The sequence below is a fragment of the Gymnoscopelus microlampas genome (genome assembly GCF_963454915.1).
Source record: "Gymnoscopelus microlampas genome assembly, chromosome: 1".
NCBI lineage: Eukaryota > Metazoa > Chordata > Actinopteri > Myctophiformes > Myctophidae > Gymnoscopelus > Gymnoscopelus microlampas.
The window spans coordinates 48,665,188-48,689,510 of record NC_139962.1 but is presented as its reverse complement, the minus strand read 5'-3'; the positions used below and the strand labels follow the sequence as shown (position 1 = coordinate 48,689,510).

The 24,323-nt window shown below is 42.6% G+C and overlaps 2 protein-coding genes across 2 annotated transcripts in view; one reads left to right on the top strand and one right to left on the bottom strand.

The window, feature by feature from the left end:
- Positions 1 to 24,323, top strand: part of cep89 (centrosomal protein 89) — a 108,158-nt gene that overhangs the window by 41,526 nt on the left and 42,309 nt on the right. The window contains exons 17-18 of the mRNA XM_084052129.1: positions 228 to 369; positions 5,679 to 5,768. Of these exons, the coding sequence (XP_083908255.1) occupies positions 228 to 369; positions 5,679 to 5,768 (232 nt within the window). The remainder of the gene's footprint in view (positions 1 to 227; positions 370 to 5,678; positions 5,769 to 24,323) is intronic.
- On the bottom strand, positions 23,332 to 24,282 carry LOC311044056 (E3 ubiquitin-protein ligase RNF182-like; the record flags this gene model as incomplete). Its single annotated transcript, XM_084055477.1, has 1 exon — positions 23,332 to 24,282. One exon carries the CDS (start codon positions 24,280 to 24,282, stop codon positions 23,332 to 23,334), a length of 951 nt encoding a protein of 316 aa, XP_083911603.1.

The following is a 24,323-nucleotide window of genomic DNA, read 5'->3' as shown; positions in this document are numbered from 1 at the left end:
TTAAATCCAAATGGCACTCAGAATCCAGTGAGAGGAGATAAGCAGTTGCATTGTGTGGATGTGTGAGCGTTCATCGGTGCAGTGTGTTTGCAGGGGCACAGCAACCTCAACAGGGGTTCTCATTTGGTTCATGCACTTTGTGTCACAATGTCACGTTATCTGATTGAACATCACTGATTCATCATCTTTCTTCTTCCCTTTTCTTCTCTCCCTCTCTCCATATACAGGCGAGCCCAGCGGAAGATAGGAGAGATGGAGAGACAGGTGGAGGAGTGTAAGGAGAAAGAGTTAACGGCTGATCAGTATTTGGCCTATGTTGTCACTGTGGCTGAGAGGAGCTGCCATGAGAGGGACCAGCTTATATGCATGGTACCACACACACACACACACACACACACACACACACACACACACACACACACACACACACACACACACACACCGAGCATCTCGTACACAAGTCAAAATATAAATGTAATGTCTCTATTCTTATGCACACACTCTAATTGAATTGCAGAAGAGACAGTTGCAACAGACTGTGAGGATATTTTGAGAAGTAGATAGACAAAGAGAAGCAGTGTGTTAGTGAGAACATTTTATTTATGTTACACCTCTCACACAGAGAGATCTCAAAAGTGCTTTACATACAGTGAGATAAAAAAACTAAACAAGGTATTAAAGCAGAAAAAGGCTGTACAGTTCATCTCAACCAGGACAACAACAAGAGAATGGAAATAGTATCCATATAGCGCGTATAATCATAGCGTGGCACTTGGTTCCGCGCTATGAGCTTGTAGATCTGCTATTTTTGAAAAATCGTGAGAGTTTGTGCAAATCTTTGAATATATATATATTTTTTAAGGCGAACATTTTTCATTCCAATTTGCTTCTGGAACAACATATTTTTTTGCATCTACGTAAGCATATTGATATCCGTGATACGATGACCATCAAGTACTTTATCAGAGATACTGACGTCTGTGCACAATGATACAAGATGTATGTTCTATTTCCTATCCTTTCTGTTCTTGTCCTTGTTCCATATCTTCTGGTCACGTCATGTGTCCACTGTACAATACTGTATATATTCTCTAAGTGTGTATTAAACTATAGAGCTTGTCGTGTGATACTGTCTCCGCGCATGCGTCTCAACAGAGACTCATAGGGACCATTACGTGGTCAGCCAAAATCACAACAGACAGAGAGGAGGTGTGTGTGTGTGTGTGTGTGTGTGTGTGTGTGTGTGTGTGTGTGTGTGTGTGTGTGTGTGTGTGTGTGTGTGTGTGTGTGTGTGTGTGTGTGTGTGTGTGTGTGTGTGTGTGTGTGTGTGTGTGTGTTACAAATAATTGCGTTATGGGCTGGTTGTCATTTTATGGCTAGAGAGGTCAGAGCGGGCACCTGTTGCTATGGGAGACCTGTTGCTATGGGATACTTAAAAAGACGTTGTTTTCTAGCCTGGCATGGCCAGACTAATATCACTGCATAGATATTAGTCTGGAAACTCGGTGTGGAACCTACATTTCCGAGGGGCAAATTAAAAAAATGCCTCTGGTGATAAACCCACCCCATACTTGCATACTGGACTCTGATTGTCCCTCACAATTTCGGAGGGAGAGAAATAAAATCTCTACTGAGAGGGGCCAGACCTAATCTGCCAAGGGCAATTCTTTTTTTGCAATGGCAGATTCGTCTGGAACCAGGCTAGTTGTTTTTGGTATCCAGTTCTTAACTCATTGAGTGCCATTAACGTGTTTCACGTGTTTTACCGCTATGGTGCAACGTGCCATTAACGCGTTTCACGTGTTTTTGAAAAAAATTGAAAAAAACTATTAAAAAAAAGAAAAAAATATTTATTTATTTTTAGAACCCAAGATATCATTATCTGAAGATTTGCAGCTCCATCCACTCCTTGTTTAACTTATAACTTAAAAAAGGCTGTATCTCGCTTCCTAAGCACTTTTTTTTTACTTTGAAAAAATAAAAAAATATAAATCATAATGGCCAGAAATAGATAATAATAATTTGGGCACTCAATGAGTTAACGGTCTTCCACAACCTGTAGGAAATGAGAGCACAAACAGCTTGTATGCTTTCATTCTTGTGTTTGCTACACTAACTTTTACTCTTACACATGTTTTTACCTTTACACACACACACACACACACACACACACACACACACACACACACACACACACACACACACACACACACACACACACACACACACACACACACACACACACACACACACACACACACACACACACACACACACACACACACACACAGTACATCACATTTAAATCAATGCTGATGTTTAATTCATTATTGCATTCAATGTTGAATGTATAAAACAAAGAATTGCCAGCACTTCAAAGTCCTTCTGGTACGTTTTAATGCACGGGCATACACGTCCGGGCTTCGGCGTCAAGCCTTCTTCAGCCTGAGATTCAGATTCACTTCATTTTAACTGTGATTCATGGATGACAGGGGGAGACTATATTATCAAGCCAATTTGTGTGTACGCAAAATCTTTGGTCACACAGTATTCTATTCTTCAATATTGATGGGATAAATACGATCTAGATCAAATTCTTATTTCCTCTCCCATTGCAAGTAAATACATTTATCACATGATATAGGGCTATGGTTTATTATCCAGATGAGCAGGCGACCGTATCCAGCAGAATCCCAAAGATTAAAAAGAAACTACATCTCTAATACAGTTGGCAGCTAAAGAGAGAATACAAAATAATCTAAAGGCCTACTAGTAACAAATACTCAAGATACATTTCACATACAGTAAAGGAGCTATTCCATCAACACACTGTGAAGTAGAGAATACTGGTTCCACTCCAAAATAGTCAATGCATTTTTCCAAAAATATTTATATCAATTCATTTAAGCCTAGAATCAAGCCATCCAGGGTCCTGGTGAATCATGACCATAAAACATTTTTTTCTGTGATTGCTTTTTATTTTATATTTAATGATATGATATACTATATTTAATAAATACCCTTTGTTTTGCCGTTTTCAAAAACGTTTTTTCACAGAATCAAACGTTTTATGGTCATGATTCACCAGGACCCTGGATGGCTTGATTCTAGGCTTAACATAAATTATATAAATATTTTTGGAAATGTCAATGGGAAAAATGCATTGACTATTGTGGAGTGGAACCAGAAAATGGCAGCCACTGCTATGCCCTATACTGCAGCTCTTCATTGAGACCTTCTGTGTGTAGTGTCTTCTTGATGAAAATCCATTCGCGCTCAAATGCGATCAATGTGAGTTAGAAATCCTTAGAACAGCACAACATGTGAGGGTTGAGGCGGGGTGACCGGCAACATGAAAATGGCTAGTAATACTGTAGGTGATTAACGTAATTGCTATGAATTCGGTGCCGAGCTATGAGCTTGTATATCTGCTATTCTTGAATAGCCAACCTCTAAAAATGACAGAGATGCGTTCCCGGATTGAATGGGTTAATAACTCAAAACGTTAATTTGGGGCCAGGCCATGAAGTGCTTTAAAAGCAATCAGCACAATGTTAAAAATCAATCCCAAAACACAGGCCAGCCAGCGCTGCAACACCCTATAGACAAACAGCCACCTTGGCTGAGCTCCGAGCTCTACTGAGCATATTTTATAGTTGTTACTTTTTACTGAATCTGTCTGGATATTCTGATCACCGCTCCTCCACTCTCAAGCCTGCTTCTCTGATCTCTACCCTACATACCACACACTCCCATGCTGTCAGATAACTAGCTGTTGAAATAAGGGCCTCTTATTTAACATCTGGCACCTAATTGAACTTGTCAAGGATCTGTTCAGCTTGGTAGTTTCAAGATGGATGTATCACAGTAGCTTCCATCACGCAGACACAAACTCACCCTGCTAGAACCACTGAATCCCTGATATCAGTTGGGTCTTGTGCAGTGGTGTAAAGTAACTAAGTACATGTACTCAAGTACTGTACTTAAGTACGCTTTTGAGGTATTTTTTACTTTACTGGAGTATTTCCAATTTTCTGTACTACTTCTACTCCACTACATCTCAGAGGCAAATATTGTACTTTTTACTCCACTACAATTATTTGAAAACTTGGTTACTTTGTAGATTTGTATTATTATTACAAAACATACATTAGCCACTTCAGCCCTACAGTATACATTTCGGCAATTTGAAAATAGCAGATCTACAAGCTCACAACTGGTCGTATCGCGGCGCGTTGTGAGCTTGTAGATCTGCTATTTTCAAACATTTTAATACTTTTACTTTTGGTACTTTAAGTACATTTTGATACCAATACTTTTGTACTTTTAGTACTTCTACATTGCAGTATTGATACTTTTACTTAAGTAAAACATTTGAGTACTTTTCCTACCACTGGTCTTGTGACACAGCTTGTTTAACTGAACAGATCATGTGGTCTAGCTGTCACTTTAACCACTTCCGTCCCCAAGTATTTGGATACTGTAACGGTTTAACCACACAAACCAGTCCTGGGAGACAATTTAGGGGTGAAAGTGGCTTAGGGTTTAAGTGGTACAAGGTCCCTCAATATGATACATTTCCTGCATGGTTGACCGCAGGGGGAATTGAACTCCTGCTGTGTTAGTGCCTTGCTCCACCCAAAGCCCCGCCTGTGACCTCCCCCTCGGGGACCAGCAGTGGTTCTGACCGAACGGTTTGAAACAACCTTTGAAACCGTTATCTTTTTGTTTTGTTGACATTTTACATGGAGGCATGCACATGCGTGTTTCACATATTTTTTTATTTTTGTTAAATTTGGCAAAAATGCTGGCAAAAAAAACTGGTTTAAAAGTCTGTTTCAACCTGTCGATGAATTGCTCCATTCCATCAGAGCTACAGACATATGTAGGATACCACGGCTACCTTTACATTTTGGATATGATGTTCAGAAAAAAGTAAGAATCGGACATTTTCGCCAGTCCCGCCCTCAGCCGGAACGTAATGCAGCGGGACCACACCCCGGAGCTACAGCGGAGGGGGAGCTCACAGATGGGGCTACTCCACCCATGGGGCTACTCCACCCATTGAGCTACACAGGGAATGCAACCAAAAACTATGGCAGTGTTTTATTGCTGTGTTGTATCCACTAGTCCAGACAGTCTGCCTTATAGCCTCTGCTACCGTTGTCACAGCGGCTACTGAGGCCAATCCCATAGCCTGCGGGCACACCGTAACCATGACAACTCAGTCCATGAGCGTAACAGTGACAACAGATCCCATGGGTCGAACTGCCAATCTCCGGTGTTGACACAAAAGCGCCAATAAACAGCTTACACTTTGGGAAAGTGAAAAACATTTGTGCATATGGTAATGGCCAATGTTTCATGTGCAAGTTGAGATCAGTTGCTCAACCCGCTGTGGAGAACCATGCGGAACAGACACTGAGAGTGTGACTGACTTTCCTTAATTACATGTAGGATTGGGTGCACCAGTGAACATCTTTAATGATGACTCCTTTCTCTTTCTCCTTTCATCTGTCCATCATCTCTCCCTCCCTGCAATCTTAAAATGTCCTCACCTCTCTCCCATCCTCCCTTCCCTCATCTTCCTCTCCCTCCTATTCTTACTCCTTTCCTTCTTTCTCCTCCGTGCTCCTCATAGCTCCGTAACCCACCCTTCTTCCTCTCTCCTTCACCAGGCCTCCAAGCTGGAGCAGGACAAGAAGGGAGTTCTGGGAAGGATACTGGAGGGGACAGTGCGCCTTGTAAAACTTCAAGAAAAGGTCAAGGTAAGGTCAACATCTCCTCTGCTTAACATCAGCTCCTCAGCATCTAGCTAACATCACCTCAATCTGGGAACCCAGGTTAAAAAAAAAGGAAAATCAGCGCCCTCTGCTGTTTTTTACCTTTGAATTTGACTCTGGGGGTAGCTCCCGATAGAACGTGGGTTCAGGAAATAGGCCCGTTTGGTCTGCCCTCAGCCCTCCTCTTCCGGTGGTTTGCCTATGTTTTCATTCCCACTAACAATATTTCTCCACGGAACGCTAACACCATTTGTCCCACGGAACATGGATCGTTTTGGTTATAAGCCCACTTGTTTCTATGATGGAACAACAAATTAAAATGTTACTAACTTTCCGTGGTTTTGTCGGCTCCGAGGACGCTATTGTTAAATGAGTTTGAGTTTGTTTCTAGTGGGAAGCGAACGCACACATATAAATCCCGCCCACTACATTTGATTGGGTAAAGCGCTGATCTGAAGGCACGCCCACTTGTAGGCTAATGTTGACACGTTCTGAACGGGGCTACCGACAGATTCAGTAGCGCAGCTCTGAATCTGTTCTTGAGAGATTATCATCACCTGGACTCAACATCTACCTATAACATCTTTTCCGTGACATCTACAGTACAGCATCACCCCCTCAATTTCACCTGTTCATCATCTACATAGTATCTCCTCCTCTACATTTCCTACCTTGCTTCCTCTTTGAGGAGAACCATCACAGCCTCCTTCTTGGACTTAAAAAAAGAAAAGAGGAGGAAAAAAAGCATTAAATATTAGTAGGAAATCAGGTGGGACTGTCACATTTTCTTAACCAATTCAATCCGGGAACGCATCTCTGTCACTTTAGATTTCTTTGGCTATTCAAAACTAGCAGATCTACAAGCTCATAGTGCGGCACCGAGTGCCGCGCTATGAGCTTGTAGATCTGCTATTTTTGAAAATTGTGAAAACTTTTAGCAAATCTTTGAATATATATCTTTTTAAAGCGAACATTTGTAACTCAAATCTTTGCTTCTGGGGGTCCTTGTAACAAAATATTTTACCAATGTTCACGTTAAGAAAATATATATTCAATGATTTACACCAAATTTGCAAAAAATAATTACAAGCTTGTAGATCTGCTATTTGAATAGCCAAAGAAATCTAAAATGACAGAGATGCGTTCCCGGATTGAATGGGTTGATTACACCAACTTTCTTGGACCACAGGAATATAGTCTGGTGCTCTGACACTTGTACTATTGCTTGGTTACTATTACTATTGCAAAATTATTCTACTGCTGTTGCACTTGTTGGAAGTGTATCTTTTAAGACTCAAGAATAAAGAAGTCCGCACAGACAGCTGCTGCTTTAAGTAAACTTTAATATTCAAATAACAACGTTTCGACCCCCTTGTGATTTGCACATTAAAGTTTCCTCAGAGCAGCAGCTGTCTGTGCAGACTTATTTTAGTATTGTTACAGTGCGTATCTTTTTAGTCCTGCACCAGCGTCTACATGGATTTGCATAACAATTCCTTTTGACTCAGTATCTTTTAAGGGTCCCCATGGATCCTTAATCATCTTAACCATTTAAACCCTATATACATTGTTGACCGGTGTCCCCTAAGGGTCTATACTTAGCTGGTAGCTGGTCCCCTCCATTTTGTCCCTCTACACCAAATCTCTTCGCCGAAAATAGCCTATCTACAAGCTCACAGCTAGCTATACTACAGACTGATAGAACATCTGCAACAGCCTGTGTTGCACACATTGAAGGACCTGTTGCATACAGTATGTTAAACAGATTATTTATTTTGGACACCTTTGCAGCAGTTCTTCTATTCAGCAGTGTGGGGCCCGACAAAAATGTATGTGTTATACAAAGTTGTGATTGTTTGGATGAAGAAGGATAAATAGGTAGAGGTGTAACGATACAGTAACTGCATCTATGAATCGATTAAAATGTCCAACCGTCTCTACTATATATCGATATGCATCGATATGCATATGTATCGAATTGTTTTGGAATGCAAAACTGATTCTTTAGAATAACATTGTGAAAACGGGGGGTGAAGAGAGACCCCATATCTGTGTTTGCCTTAGGCCCCAAATCTCCAATCCGATTAAATATTGTGGTGGAATTAAACTTCAGCTCCCTCTCTGATTTAACTAACTTAATTTAGCGCTGTCTTGATTTTGCACTATGCATGAGGAATTCCGTTAGGAATTGGCAGTGGTGGAGAATGAAGTGGCACGACGATGGAGGAAACGTGTTGAGAGTGGCTTGAAAAGACTAACGAGAAAACCTTCTGTTAACCCATTAAAACCGGGAAAGCATCTGTGTAATTTTAGATTTTAGCTATATGTATATAGCAACATGCGTTGTTATGGTTCAAAGGTCAAATTATGTCAGTGCAGGAACAAGTCACGTTATTCTCCAGGTCAGGACTTCTGCAACGTTTTGTCCTTTGGGGAAAAACAAAGGAAGGCAGCTGTATCTGAGTGGGTAGAGAGACCATCTGGGAATTGGAGGGTCACCGGTTCGACCCTCCCAGTGTACACGTCGAAGTGTCCCTGAGCAAGACACCTAACCCATATCAGCTCCCCCTGTGTGCTTATCAGAACCATCTGAGTGAGCAGGTGAAGCTATACAAATAATTTCCCCTCCCCTATATGGACCAGAAAAGACTCCCCTTTCCCTCTCCAAAAGGATTAAAAGCCCCTGGTCCCTCCTATTATACAGTTATAATGTACTTATCAATTATTTACATGAAAATGGGACTATTTCAGAAGAGCCTCTTTTTGCAGAGGCATGGCTTATCTAGCAGTAATACTTTTGTTTTGCATCTGAGCCAGCAGTGTTGCATTTATAGACTTTGGATGCCACTATTCCCATTTCATTTTTAACCACATGAACTTGCGTCCCTATTATGGGGCAAACATTTGGTAAATAACACTGTAGGCAGATCTACGTACAAGCCCACAACACTGGCGATGTGGGTAAAAAGGAGTGGACCAATTATAGAGCCCAGGGGGGGCCCAGGGGGACCCCTGTCAAATAATTAAGTAGGGTTTTAAGTGGGTACGGTAACGGCTTACTCAAATGATTGCCTTAAACACAGTATAGACAATAGTCAAATCATCTAATAATGTGATTACTGACCAAAGCACATCAGGTAGTAATCAGTAATCAGGTAAACACAAAGCATGTACTGAACAGTAAACGTGTTGTGTCATCGTTCTAGTAACGTGGTTCATGGTGTGCATGTAAAGTATCAAGTGCTTTCCATGACACCTGAGGAACCTCCTCCAGGCACCTTCAGACTAATGGTGCTTAATCTAACAGGTGAAAGGCTTTGTGAATTGTGATCCTCTTCAAAGCTCTCAGTGCAGCCAGGGAATGACACACACACACACACACACACACACACACACACACACACACGTGTGTGCGTGTGTGCATGTGTGATGAATGTGTGACGTGTGAGACGCTACCAGGCTAATTGTGATCTGTACATAAATTCACAGGAGACTAAATCAATGTCAGCCAGCGGCTGTTGGCTTCTCATTTTCACTCCATCATGTAGTGTGTGTGTGTGTGTGTGTGTGTGTGTGTGTGTGTGTGTGTGTGTGTGTGTGTGTGTGTGTGTGTGTGTGTGTGTGTGTGTGTGTGTGTGTGTGTGTGTGTGTGTGTGTGTGTGTGTGTGTGTGTGTGTGTGTGTGTGTGTGTGTGTGCGTGTGTGTGCACATGCAACATGTGCATGTGTGTATGTGAGTTGGGTTTCAGCTAGAGGCTCTCTAGGCTAGCCATCTAAGCAGAACAGTGCAGTGTGTGCGTGCACGTGTGTGTGCATGTGTGTATGCGTGTGTTGGAGAGTGCCGCGCTTGCGTACATATGATATGTGCATGATAATGCCTCCTATAAGAGGTAATGTCAGTTCGGTGGGTTCTCAATGAGATGTGGCAGAGACAGCGACAGACGTGCATGTACAGACGTCACGTTACAGATGTGTCTGCCAGCTTTATAAAACGATGATTATAAAACGATGATGACATGTACAAAGTGTGTGAAGCAACAGTGTTTTAACCTCTTGTATACCCTAGTGGGTTTTGTAACTGGGTTAGAATTATCCACTATATTTTTTGATTTATCGTATATTCAAGAAGTGCCTTTTCTTGGATAATATTTTTTATTTTCAAACACAACTGCGTCTGAAGCCTTGTAGCCAATGGCATCAGAGACGTCAATTTCCAATGTTGTCTTGCGGGTTGTGGGCAGTACAGGTTTTCTGGTGTGCAGTTTGTTGGACTTTCGTTGGAGTGGTTGGCTCACCGAAATAAAACTACAAGTGGCTGCCAAATGGGTTCAACCACAGCACCTTTTTCTTATTGGTTGACGACACCAGGTCAAAGTTCACTAATGTTGAACTCTGCAACCGGAAGCTCCACCCCCTTGCTTCCATAGCATGGAAGTGAACAGGCCGCTGACACTTCTGAAGTGTTTGTGTGACCGTGCCCTCATGCAGTCTGCTTTTAAACTGCTGTAATTTTTAACCACAAACGGAATTACAAACTACAAAATCTGTCTAGGTTTCATCCACCTTTAAACCTGTTGGCTATACAAAAAAGTTCAAACGGGTACCGTATAAGGTCTACATTTTTAAATGGCTTCTTTATTTTCTCTTGCTGTCCTCTTATCAACCCTACCCCCCGAAACCTTCATCTTCACCCACTTCATCCTCATGTCTCCTGCAACCGTCTGTTAGGTCAGTGTTAGGAGAGATATATAGTCACTGTGTCCTCATTTCTCCTGGATTAAAACTGACATCAGAGAGAGAGAGAGAGAGAGAGATGCTCCTCTGCTCTGCTCTGCCCTGGGCTGGGAGACAAAACTCGACCCTCACTTAATTTATATCATCTCTGTTGTATGGAAACCTTGTCCAAAACCGTCACTTTTCAGGAAATGGAGAAAATAACAAAATTACGTTGCATCCAATGTAATTATAATGTAGTCACAAGCTCTTTGTAATACTTTTAATTCGTTAGATATTTATAAAACCCACACAGACAGACTTGACCACTTTTAACCTGGCATCCCTATTTTGGGCATGTCATTACAATTGAAAATGTAAAAAAAAAGAAAATAAATAGAAACCAGCATAAAAAAGCACATTTTTAGCAAAAAATGCTGATCTACAGTACATGCTCATGTGTCACATCATGACGTGTTGTGAGCTTGTAGATCATCGTATGACAATGTCATGCAAAGAGAAACAAGGTTTCGCCCAGCAGCGATCATATGGAAATAAGGTGAATATTTTTTAATCTGAACAAGTTCAACGTTTCCACTGTGGGGAATTTGAATTGCAGGTAGACATAAATCACAGAACATTACAGGTGTAGACAATAACCAAAAACAAGTGAGCCACCAAATTAACAATTAATTAAGAATCGTGAAATTAGTGAAAGAGCAGAAAATGACCAAGGAAGTCAGGGTTGTGGTAGTCAATTAAATTAATGTAATTTCTAAGAATGCTTTTAGAGGTGTGCTCTATAGAGGCCCCTCCCTCAACTTTTTAAGCCAATTACAGGCAAACAGTATGGCATATCAAAACACTGCATTGTAGTGTAGTATGAATAGGTTATGCCTGTATTATAACTTTTTAATAAACATTACATTGTACAGAGGTCATTAGATTGAGTCAGGGTTGAGTTTTGACATCAGTGTTGCCGAAATTAGTTTTCCTGTCTTCCCCTCCTGCGTTTCAACTTTAGAATTGTGCAGATACCCTGTATACACTTATACTGTTTGTTTGTTTGTTTGTTTCCTGTTGTGTGAGAAAACAATGTTGCACATTAAGCTAATCATCTGGGGACCCCCAACATAATTTGGGGACCCCCAGTTTGGTAACCAGTGACTTAGAGGAGGGCTCTACCTGACAAATGGTGCATTTATATAGCACCTTTACCCAAGGCGCTTCACAATGTGCGTTACATTCACACACACATTCATACACCGATGGCGGAGAACACCATGCAAGGCACCAACCTGCTCATCTGGAGCAAATAGGGATTCAGTGTCTTGCTCAAGGACACTTCGACACTAACTCTAGGGGGAGCCCGGGTTCGAACTGGGAATCTTCCGTTTCCCAAGAGGCCACTCTACCTCCTAAGCCACTACAAAGCTCTGTGTGATGATCCATCCAACCTTTGGTCCAACCCTTGCCATATGCATACGTATTTCCAAACATGATCTTTTTTTTGTGAAAATGTTAATTAACACTTGGCTAACCAGAACAAAAATATTGAAAGCTTGTGAAGGTCCAGGAATTAAAAAACTTGGTCAAGCTTCAACACACTTTAAAACTGCATGCAGAAATATATTTTAAAAAAAAGGAATTTGTCTGACTGTAAGTAAATGGGAAAACAGGTCAAATCAAGCTATACCTTTAAACACGAGGCTTTATCAACTATTCCATTCACTAGCCAAACTGAAACATTCAGTCACCATGGGAACGTGGCTCATTAAAAACCTATTATTTTCATGGTGTAGTTGCCAAGAGCAATTGCATCACTTGTGTTGGGTTTTTAACCCATTCAATCCGGTAACGCATCTGTGTCATTTTAGATTTTAACTATAACCATTATTGTGTGCCGCGCTACGAGCTTGTAGATCTGCTATTCTTTGAAAAATCTTGAACATTTGTGTTGAATAAATATATATATATTTTTAAACAACATTTTTATCTCAAATCTTTGCTTCTGGGGTGTCCCTGGAACAACATATTTTGAGGGGAATCGCTTCAGAATCGGTTTGTTAATCGTTTTTTCAGAAAAATTAAGACATTTGTTGAGACATTTGGCAGATCTACAAGCTCATAGCGTGGCACAGAGTGCCGCGCTATTCAAAAATAGCCAAAGAAATCTAAAAGGACAGAGACGTGTTCCCGGATTGATTGGGTTAATGAATGCAAGGAAACGGTGCCCTTTTAAAGCTGAAGAGGTTGCTGAAGAGAGACTGAGAGAAGAGCCCTTCACAACCTGAAAGTCAATAAATGACCACCTGCTTTCCTACAAAACACTATTTATATATGCAATCAGGCTGTTTACATGCAAATAATAATGGCATATTATAGTAATCATGTTTTTCTGCTGCTTGACAGGTTGTCATGCTGTTGATCTTTTTTTTCTTCTTGAATCCAGTGATGTCCTCTCAATCCGCTGACATTTTTAAACATGGCACTATAACGGTTGCAACACTATTAATTGCAGCACTAATACAATTATAGCAGCTAGACCATACCCGGTGAAGTGTGCAGGCGAAAGTAGTTGCAATCGTCGGGTTATTGCATGTCCTGTCGCGTGAGCAGTGTGCTTCCCCAACTCGTTTCACTCAACTCGCCTGTCTCACCCCGCACCCGCCCCGCCCCCCTCTACTGAGAGTGGGGGTAAAAAGTCTGCGCTGTAGACACACACAGGCGCGACGCGACGCATGCGCAGTTTGATGAAGAGTCCACCATTGTTTGACACATAAACGCTAATAAGAAGCTGAGATTTGATGAAATTGAAAAACGGGCTTCACAGTTGCGTTCAGATGGTAATGGTCAATGGCTGTGTGCAAAATCAGAGCAATTGCTCCAGCCACTGAGGAGAACCGAGTAGCTTCACTCACTCACCACTACAGACAGAGGTTACTAGAATTATAGTAGGATATGAGGTAGGTGGAGGGTCAGTTCAGAATAAATCAATAAAATAATTAGCAAATTAGCTTTAGCTGAATTTAATAAACGGCAGAACAAATAAAGCTTCAAATAACAAATATTTTCTTAAATAAAAATAAATAAATTAAACAAAACAGTCCTCAAAAGGTTTACACCAAATCAAATATTCAGAAGTTATTTATTAGTGTCCTGGCACTGTCCATAATCCAAACCCAATGTCCAAAAGAAAACCAGACCAGTCCAGTCCAAACCAGTCTATGCAGTTATGACAAGATGGAATAGCCTACTCTTACCACCAGTCCAACTCTTCGGCACAGTCCCATCACAACAAAATCCTTGACCCAGAAAATCCAATAATCCACAAAGAAAATAAAGTTCACTTCATCCAGTGGTATATCCAATGAGGTCCAATAGCAAGAACTTGGGAAAAGAATATCCTCTTGCCTCTAGTCTCACTGTTCTCTTTCACCCTGGACTGCCAGAAACTCACTCTCCAGGCGCCACAAACATTTCTGAGCGATAGGTGAGTCTTGGGCGGGGTTTCCCAATCACTGCCAGACTCACTGCAGTAATATGCACAAAAGCCATAACATGAACATGAAATAACTCAAATGGCTTTCAAGGCACTTTACATAGATTGTGCATTACATTCACACACACATTCATACACCGATGGCGGAGGAAACCATGCAAGGCACCAACCTGCTCATCGGGTTATGAGCCACTGTCCCACACATCGGCGGTGAAGATCGAAACATTTTGTTCAGTTTTTCAGTTTTGCCATTTCCCTCCTGATGTTGTGTGGGAGTTCTGACTGCTCCAGATTGTACTGAATAACTGCTAGCTTGCATAATGTCTTCAGACTAGGCCTTAAATCTAATATGAACAGTTTATCAGTGAGTACACACTCATTGCAACAACCCATTGGGTTGAAGAATTTGCTGAAGAATTGGTTGAATAATTGTTTGTATCCTCCAAAGAGGATGATACGATCTCCCACCATGCAACAGCACTTCCTATACATTGAACACGGGCCATTTCCTTTGGGCCCTCAGACCCCCACCTTTGAGTAATGCATGCTGGGATAGGTGTTAAAATCTCACAGATCAGAGAAGAGGCACTTTGAGGCCTGCTATCCCAGTTCAATGAATTTAACTGTATCTCTACAAGGCATCATTCTATAAGCCATATCTCGAAAACTGGTGGGTCAAACTGCACAAGCAATATGTCAATTTGTAGCTATGATAAAAAGCCTAGATGACTTATCCGTTGTCGCGGTGGGTCACATATCGTCGGTGTCCAGCCAGGACCACCTAACTCCATTTTCAGTTTTTTTTTTTTTTTTTCATAAATCAAGGCTATTGAACACCCTTTAGGTCTGTGTAAAATATCAAAACATTTGAACCAATGAAAAGTATTAAAAAGCGCCTCTGACGAAAACTCCCAACTCCATTGGATCCTCAAACTGTCCGTCAAAAACAAACAACTCCCCCCTCTCCTCTACAGCGCTGCTTTTCAACAGCATGAGTAGAGCGCGTTGCGCAGTGAACGAGGAGGAGGACCACGTAAACAAGCTCCCCGTAGTCTGTTAAAACTATGCAGTGTACCTGTTTATCAAACTTAGCACTGACGCTAATGTTATGAAAACAAGTAATTATATTTCTAAAATCTATTAAGTGTTTAATGAGGAGAGCAATGTGACAAGAAGAAAGGCGTTCATAGCATTTCTGTCGCGCTATTCTACTACCTCTTTGCAGAAGTTATTGTAATATTTAAAGTCCTGTTTATTATTGTAGGCCTATATAATAAGTGGCATGAAGCATCAGGGCATTAATTCACACGTTGTTGTGATGCATTGTGAGCTTGGAGATCCATTGTTAGCTTTTGAGAATTTGTACCCTTTTGAAACCTCTCCCTCAGCAGCGAGTGGAGCTAGTGTTGTTTGGACACCTAACTCCACTTCAGCTTGATTTCTGCTCGTCTGAAACTGCTAACTCCACTTGCGCTGGGTAAAGTGTTGATTTACCCGCGATTTGGTTAAAGTGTTGATAATATAATGACACATGCAAGTATCTGACAATATATAAAGTCACTATACCAACTTTGATGAGGCAGTATTGCTTTGTTTTAAAAATATAAGGTTTTCTTCATTTCCTGAAAAACGTATATTTTGTTTTTTCGTTTCCTGAACAATGAGCGTTTTGGAGTTAGCAGTTTCTGGCTGGACAGCAGAGATATATTTGTTTCTATGATGAAAGAGCAAGTTAAAATGTTACTAACTTTCCGTGGTTTTGTCGTCTTCGAGGACGCTATTGTTAAATGAGTTTCGGTTTGTTTCCAGTGGGAAGCAAGCGCACAGATGTAAATCCCGCCCACTACATTTGATTTTTGAGAAACCATTACGCGCGCAGCATGCGCAAATGGTAATGTAGGTAATTAATGTATTGTACAAGATTATGATATATAAAATGTGTATATTACTTGTTCATGTTCAAATAGTACAATCCAAAATGTAATGTTGTAGGCCTAAGTGTTAAGGCTGTATTTACGCATTGTCATTAATGCATAAAAACGAATTATGACCATCATTTTTATGAGATGTCCGATAAATTTGAATCATTCCGGACATTGGGACCGGCAGATTAAAATCCTAGCGCGACCGTGTGTGTGTGTGTGTGTGTGTGTGTGTGTGTGTGTGTGTGTGTGTGTGTGTGTGTGTGTGTGTGTGTGTGTGTGTGTGTGTGTGTGTGTGTGTGTGTGTGTGTGTGTGTGTGTGTGTGTGTGTGTGTGTGTGTGTGTGTGTGTGTGTGTGTGTGTGTGAGAGAGAGAAAGAAAATGTGAATGTGCATGGCCACCCTCCATTACTCTCTCCTCCTGGTGTTTAATTAGGCCAAACAGATGTGGCTCTTTCTCAGCAGGTCCCACGCACGCACGCAGTGTCACACACACACACACACACACACACACACACACACACACACACACACACACACACACACACACACACACACACACACACACACACACACACACACACACACACACACATGCTGGTGGTGACCCCAGACAGAGAGTGAGTTAGATACATAGATGGGTGACAAATTAAAGGAGAAACCGGAATCATGCAGGTGTACTGCATGATACAATTAAGCAATTAACATCTGACCATGCTTTGTGGTGTTCATGAAAATGCTGAGCAGGTTGTAGATCAAGATGGCAAGAGAAAAATAACTAAGTAGCTATGAAAGACACACACACACACACACACACACACACTCTGAATCAACACACTGAATCAAATACATTAGAGCCATAGTGACTCTGTGGAATTTGATTCTATTCAGTTTTATTCTCAGACACAACCTTAGGGAATGACCTTCTCTGGCTCAACGTAGCCCAGTGGTTTTACCTACAGTAGTATGCATTGCTTTGTTGTCAGCGTGATGCCTCCATGGGTGACACCAATATGACACCACGGGTGGAGTCACAGCAGGAAGAGATGATTGACAGCTCTAATTGACACTTTCTGGGTTGAGAGATCAGAACCATCAAAGAGTACATCATCAATTATGAATAGATGCTAGGGGTGTGTGTGTGTGTGTGTGTGTGTGTGTGTGTGTGTGTGTGTGTGTGTGTGTGTGTGTGTGTGTGTGTGTGTGTCTGTGTGTGTGTGCACACACGTGCTGTGGTGTGTATTTGTGCTCAATGTCACTGTAGCTGCACAGCTCCAACAAATGGCCATACACCCATCATACAGATGTATTGTCTGTAATTTATTTCCATAAAACTCTCAAAACTCCTCCAAACAAAAACTCTCCTAACTCCTGCAAATAGACACCAAGTCACACCATACAAGACACGTGAAAACTGAAAATAAAATTAATTCATACATTTGTTGAGTCCTTAATTATTGTGTAGCGGAGTGCTCTGATTAGCAAGTCCACACAAGTGCATCCGATTATTGACATGCAGTCTCTCAAACAAAGTTTCCTGCTACTATAATGGACGACGCCACCCATGGAGTGCGGAGTCAGTGTTGTGGCCAGTCTCACAGCAGACACATACCCCAACTGACACAAAACTTTCCACAAAAATTACTCCGTATTCTGCCTATAACACCAGCTACTTCCCGTTACTGTACTTGCACGATGTACCATTAATATGAAACAAATTATTACCCAATACTTGCAGATCACTTCCGCAATGTGCTGCAACGTCAAAATCGTCACAAAACAGATCCAGCCACTCCCCTTTTCACTGGCACGCACGCACGCATGCACGCACGCACGCACGCACGCACGCACACTAGCGAGCTCCCGTCCCGCAGTGGGTCCGCCGCGGCCATCGGCCCCTCCCCTTCTTAGTAATTTGATCTTCTTGCTGAAGCCTGCTCTCTCAGTCACTGGAGTGTGGAGACACAGACAGACCCGATGTTGTTCACTAACAGCAACACAACCTTACCGGACGCGGACGGACTTTCAAATCAATGCAGTTTATGGTCTAATGTGCATATATGCTGGACATGGACATAAAGTCGAGTTGAATAATTGAAATAAGCAGCAGTATTTCTATCAGTTGGATCACTGGTGAAACGTAGCTGTGAGGTGGCTGTGAGGTGGATGTGTGATGCGCAGTGGACGCTACGTCACGCTAGATGTGTCACTTCTAGTTACAATAATACACAACAAATAATTGGCACATAATGCCTCTTGAACCATGTGCAGAATTGTGAACTATTCTCTCTGGCATTCCCATAAACGTGACCTTATTTATTACTCAAACTACTGTCTCTCCTTCTCGGACCGTTACAGTCATCATTAAGGATAATGCAGTAAAATACCTTGGGCTGTTGTGTGCTGAAAATAGCTGATCTACAATCACTTGTAGATTGCTGGGACGAGTCACCATGGATTCCGTTCAGGGGCGTGCTGGGACCAAAATTCAGCCTGGGATTGGGGGGGGGGGCGTTTTAACCCAGCAACCCTATGTAAATTACACCACTGCTGAAAAACATCCCAGCCCTAATTAATAATTGGGCCGCGCGACCCGGAAATTACCGTAATAATCCTAAAACGGGAGCAAAACATTTTTTCAATTAAAATTGAAAATTGACGGGCCATTTGGCGGCCTGTAAATGGCGCGGCCGTTCTGGAATTTTCCCGAATTTCCCAGTGGCCAGCACGTCCCTGATTCCGTTTGAAGCACTGGCAATGACTCTTGCAGCGTTTTCATCAACCTCCAAATGAGTCCTCGGTCGATGGTTGTCATGGTCTAGAAATCATTAGCATGCAGGCACAGTACACACCTGCAGGGCTGTGACTATCGATTGTTTTCTTAGTGATTATTCTATGGATTACGCATTCAATTCATCTAATAATCAAGAAGTGCAGGATTTTTATCAGCCCTGTAAATTGATAAAACATGCAGACCCAGTCGAGTGTGCCAGTATTATAATTTTTGGGTAGTCTCTTTTGAAGTGCCAAGTAATTTCCACCAGGCCAAAGGTGCTACCGAGACTATGTTTTGCCCCGTCCGTCCGTCCGTCCTTCGGTCCGTCCGTCCTTCAGTCCGTGCGTGCATGCGTGCGTGCGTGCGTGCATGTCTGTCTGTTCGTCTGTAGACAGCTACTGCAGAACCTCTGCTCCAAAGTTTTCACATCGGCCTGTTATAGCACCACCAGGCAACAAATACAAAAGTATTACTCCTACAGATTTTGTCCAAACATCAGACAAAAAGTGCACATTATCTCCATAGTCATGTGATCAAGACGGATCTGTCCGATTTTTCATATTCCATCCTGATTGGTTACGATTGGTATCTGAAGTTTGCAGGAGTGGAAATAGCCAAAGAAATCTTAAAATTACACAGATGTGTTCCCGGATTGAATGGGTTAAACGTGAACAAATCAAATGCACATAAACACATTCTTGGCTATTGTTTACCTCAGTGAAGCTTTAGGTTTTAGGCCAGGCTGAGTTTTTCATTTTTTGTCATTGTTGTTTTACTGAGCTGTAACCTACATGGAAGGAGTTTTCTCCTGATGACATCACTGGAAGAGCCAACTCAGGCTATTTAAAATGTTAAATGAGCCGTGCTAAACAGATGCATGGTGGGAAGAGCTAGGATCAGTGTTGCCAACTTATTATAAGCGACTTGTTTTTGTAGTCGCTTGTAATACGCTTGTAGTAGTGGGATGCATTGTTTTGGGCTTGTTTTTAAAGTGTAGTTGCTTATTTTGGCTTGCTTCCTAATGTTGTTTAAACCCCTTGTTCTCAAACATTTCAAACGGGACCTGTCAAGGATGAGGCTACTTATTGCGAAGTGGCTGAAAACATGATTTAAGGTCTTTTTGCTGAAATTTTAACATTTATTTTGACCTTGTAGCACTAATACAGTGCAGAAATAATAAAACATAAATCATAGCCACTCAGCTCTAAGTGCTATCAGGAGCGTCAGGAATATGTAAAATAATAATAATTATGCCAATTATGCCATATGCCTGTTGTGTGTGTGAGAGTGAAGCCGCAAAGATGCATGTACCTTTGTAGTGTGTGTGTGTGTGTGTGTGTGTGTGTGTGTGTGTGTGTGTGTGTGTGTGTGTGTGTGTGTGTGTGTGTGTGTGTGTGTGTGTGTGTGTGTGTGTGTGTGTGTGTGTGTGTGTGTGTGTGTGTGTGTGTGTGTTGGGCAGAAAGAGGCAAGAATGTGTTTAAATTATTCATGTCTTATTAAAATTGATGTGCCACATCTGCTGGAAATACCTGGAAATGTTGAATATTTGATTGTAGCCCGTTATAATACAGTCAGTTTGAGCTTTCCAGAATTACACATCTCACTCCGGTGTAATAATAAGATGTGCTGTGCAGAACCCGACATTTCCAGCTGGCTCAACTCTGATGACTGAAAAGAGCAATGAACATTCTAATGAATTACTTCAACAAATACCTCACCTCCGCATTTGTCCCCTGAATTACTATTTTCTCCCTTGAATGACCTCTTGCGTCCTCCCCTAACTAACCTCCCCCTCTCTTCCCTGAACAGTTACCGTGCTCTATGATTTATTAATGGCACATACATTTCATGAGATGTATGCATTGACATGTTTCAGCCCATTTCATGCATCCTGGACTTGAAACATGGCAACATCTCGTGCAGTTTTTGTCAGTCAGTGGTAAACCTTTTTGTGCAAATTAACTTAATTAAAAGATATTGTTGTGGTGGTGAACGATGTAGTTATATTGTAGAACAGTGCTTGGTGTGGATGGCCCTATATCTGTAATGACATATTAACCCTAACGTCCGTATGTTTGGGCATGTCTTCATAGGTGGCATTTCTCAAAAATAGCCTTACTGTATGCTTTATTTATACACGTCATATGTCGGTGTTGTGCAGCGAAAATACGATGACTATTTTTGACCTATGACGCCAGGCTTAAGTGGTTAATCCCTAGTCCTTCACTCGTTTGATTTTAACGTTATGATATGCCACGCTCCTCTCGCATTTGCATAATATTTTCATTGTTCTTTCTTTCTTTCTTTCTGTCCAGCGTTCTCAATCTCATTAAGTGTGTAATTAACAGGGGTTAATGACTTCACCATACATTTGCTCTGTTTGAAACACTGTCATCTTCAATTAGCTGCAGTTTTACAAGTACTGCAGGAGAGACAGGACTATCTTTATCCCTCTGTTGCTCTCTCTCCCACTCTCTGTCCCCCTGACTCGCCCTCTCTTTCTCACTCAGGACCTCTTTCTGTCTGAATATGTCTGTCGTCTCACTCTCACTCTCTTTTTACGGAGAGGAGCCTTACAGGTCCATTTGGTTCCATTTGCACACTCTTGCACATTCTCAGAGATACAAACCACTAAGGGTCCATTTTGGACCCCTTTTGGGATGCAGACCTGAGGTTGAGAACAGTGGAGACAGACATTTAGGAGACAGAGACCATGCAAAATAAGCCTCCATTTTTATTTCAGTATTTTTGGTCTTTCCATTTATTTCATCTTGTGTCCTGTTGTTGGTGTAGAAGACAGTTGGTACAGTATGTAAGTAAGCAGGACTCAGCACAAACACAGAAACAGAGAAACAGGCACAGTATAGAGCAGTGGTTCTCAAACGTTTTCGTGTCAAGGACCCCTAAATTAATTTGGCCGCGGACCCCCACCAGAAAATATTTTGTGCCAGTGACCCACACACAAGATTTGTGTTGTTAAAATGTTTAAAAAACATTCCAAATCTTTCACATGTTTTCAAGATTTAAAAATAAATAAATACCCGATCTACAAGCTCACAATGCGTCACGGTGCGGTTTAAAGTGGTTAAACTGATTTTTGAGAACCAGTGGTATAGAGAGTGGACAAAGCAGGGAGAAAACCTATGTTATTGGGGGGTCAGTCATTTTGTCAGAGCAGCAGCCATTTCAGTCACATGGTGGACATATTATGTCATTAGAAGGAATCTTATCAAACAGAGGACACAAAGAACACATATCTCCAGTAAGATCTCATATTAATACGTTTCCAAGATGTTTTGTGTTTTAGTCATTGGGGAGTTCACCCCAACGTCAAGGCATTGGCAATGATGCAGAAGACTGCAATATTTAAACACTGGAATATTTCTCTGCCGATGAAACCTCAGACTTTTCAAATCTCTTATGAATAGATTGTTGATTCAAGCATGGACTTGGAGCACAACAAACAGCAGTGAGTCATATCCGCTGTTGTTGTTTTTATGGTAGGATTTGCTATGTCTTTGTGCCTTTTTTGGAATTACCATAATGCATGGTTTCCCGATGCCAAGGGCTAAGGTGGCTCATTGGCTGTTGCTAGGCACCACCACCCTCAAGACATGTGTGAAAATTAAATTGGGCCGGCGTAGACAGCTCAGAAATGGATTGGTTACGATCAGATTGACTCCTTGACTCCACTCACTCCAATACAAGAGCCGCAGTACAGTGGCATTACACCTCCGACGTGAGTTCACACTTCTGGCCTCAAAAATGTATCTAGGAGATGAAAATCCTGTTGTCTGAGACCATCTGAGCTATGAGGCAAGTGAAGGACCTAGGTAGACAAAACACGCGCACACACACACACAGACACGTACAGACACGTACACACACACACACACGCACGCGCACACATTCTACAAAAGCAGAACATGGACAACAGTTGGCTACAGTGTTGTTGTTTCTTCGTAGTTCTGTGCACAAAGTAAAACATTACATAAACAAATGCTGTATCTTATGCTCATTGGAAATCTAAACTCTTTATTCTATATTCACAACATGTGACCATAAAACACATAAAAATAGTTCCTCCAGCTGTAGGGCGGGGTGGTGGATTTGGGACGTCGATCTGATTCATTGGTTTGTTCGTTTAGGGCTTGTTGTTTTTTTTATATGGAGCCAAATGGATGGTTGGTTACATGTACACTCTTAGAGTTATATTAACACTTTTCTTTACTGTGTATCTGAACAAGTCATTCTAGCATCTGATGCAGTCTATTGCAGTCAGTCAGTAGGTGAATGGACACAGTAGAGAGCTCCTTGCTTGTGTAGGTAATTCAGTAGTACAGATGATGACGACATCCACACATGAATGACTAATCGCTGGGTCCGCTTACTCTTTAACACTCATACAGCCATACTGCTATCTGTAGCAGCAAGATTGTCAATTCACCAGTCAGCCAGTTATTCAGTAAACACTTACGTACTGTAGGTACAGTGAATGGGCACGTTCAGGGATCACGAATAATTCCTATAGTAGTTCATTCCATAATGCCGCCCACAGTGCAATCTGTAGGAGTGTTACATTGGACCCGTTCCCTCCAGCCATATTGGTACTCTGTTCCAGTCGACCAACCAATCAGTCAGCCCCTAGATGAGCAGTCACACATGCCCTGGCAGAGGCACTGACAGAAACCGTAGACCAGGCAGACGGTGAGGCTGGAGGGAACCAGGCTGACACACACGATGCCCAGCGTCACTCGCTGGATCACCAGCAGGTAGATCCCCAGAGGCAGGGAGCCAAAATAGAAGAATCCCAGCAGCCAGACCAGTACCCTGGGTACGTTGTTACAGAGCTTGGCCAGGGCGTCCTGTTCCGCGGCGCCGCCCGCAGACCCCACCGACACGGAGTCCAGGCTGGGCTCCCCTCCGGTGCCCATAGCGGGGTAATAGTAGTTGTTGGAGGAAGTGGGCGACGGCTGGGAGTCGCGCCGGTTCAAGTCCCCCTGCACCTCCATGATGGTGATGACCAGGCAGTTGGAGGTGGCGGAGGCGGAGGCCGTGGAGTCGCCGTGGAAGGACGGCCCGGGGGAGGAGGGCGACGAGGCCGAGGAGGACGTTAAACTCCTGGGCGTCAAAACCACCTCGCAGCTGTTCCTGCGCTCCAGGGAAGGCCTGCCGGGCTTGGAGTCGCGGTTCGACGCAGCAGCGGCGGCTGCAGCCGTGGTCAAACGAGACATGATGTTGGCGTCGTCGGGCAGACGGGCCACCTGGTAGCGGGACACCAGGGTCTCGTGGCGGCAGAAGGGGCAGGGGAGGCACGCCTGGCCCTCGCCCCCGGCAGAAAGCATCCTGCCCAGGCAGCGGGAACACACGCGGTGCAGGCAGGGCAGCAGCTTGGGGCGGCGGTTGTGGGAGTTGTAGCGCTGGTAGCAGATCTTACACTCCAGCTCCTCAACTCCTGCTGATGTGGACTCAACGGGGGGAGGGGGAGGGGGAGGAGCGGGGAGGGGGGAAGGAGAGGGAGGACAGATGGAGTTGCCATCCTTCCCTGTGTCCAGCCCAGCTGCTGGGTCAGCCTGTGCAGGGGTCATCCTGGGATCATTCTCTGGGGAGAGAGAAAGAGAGAGGGAGT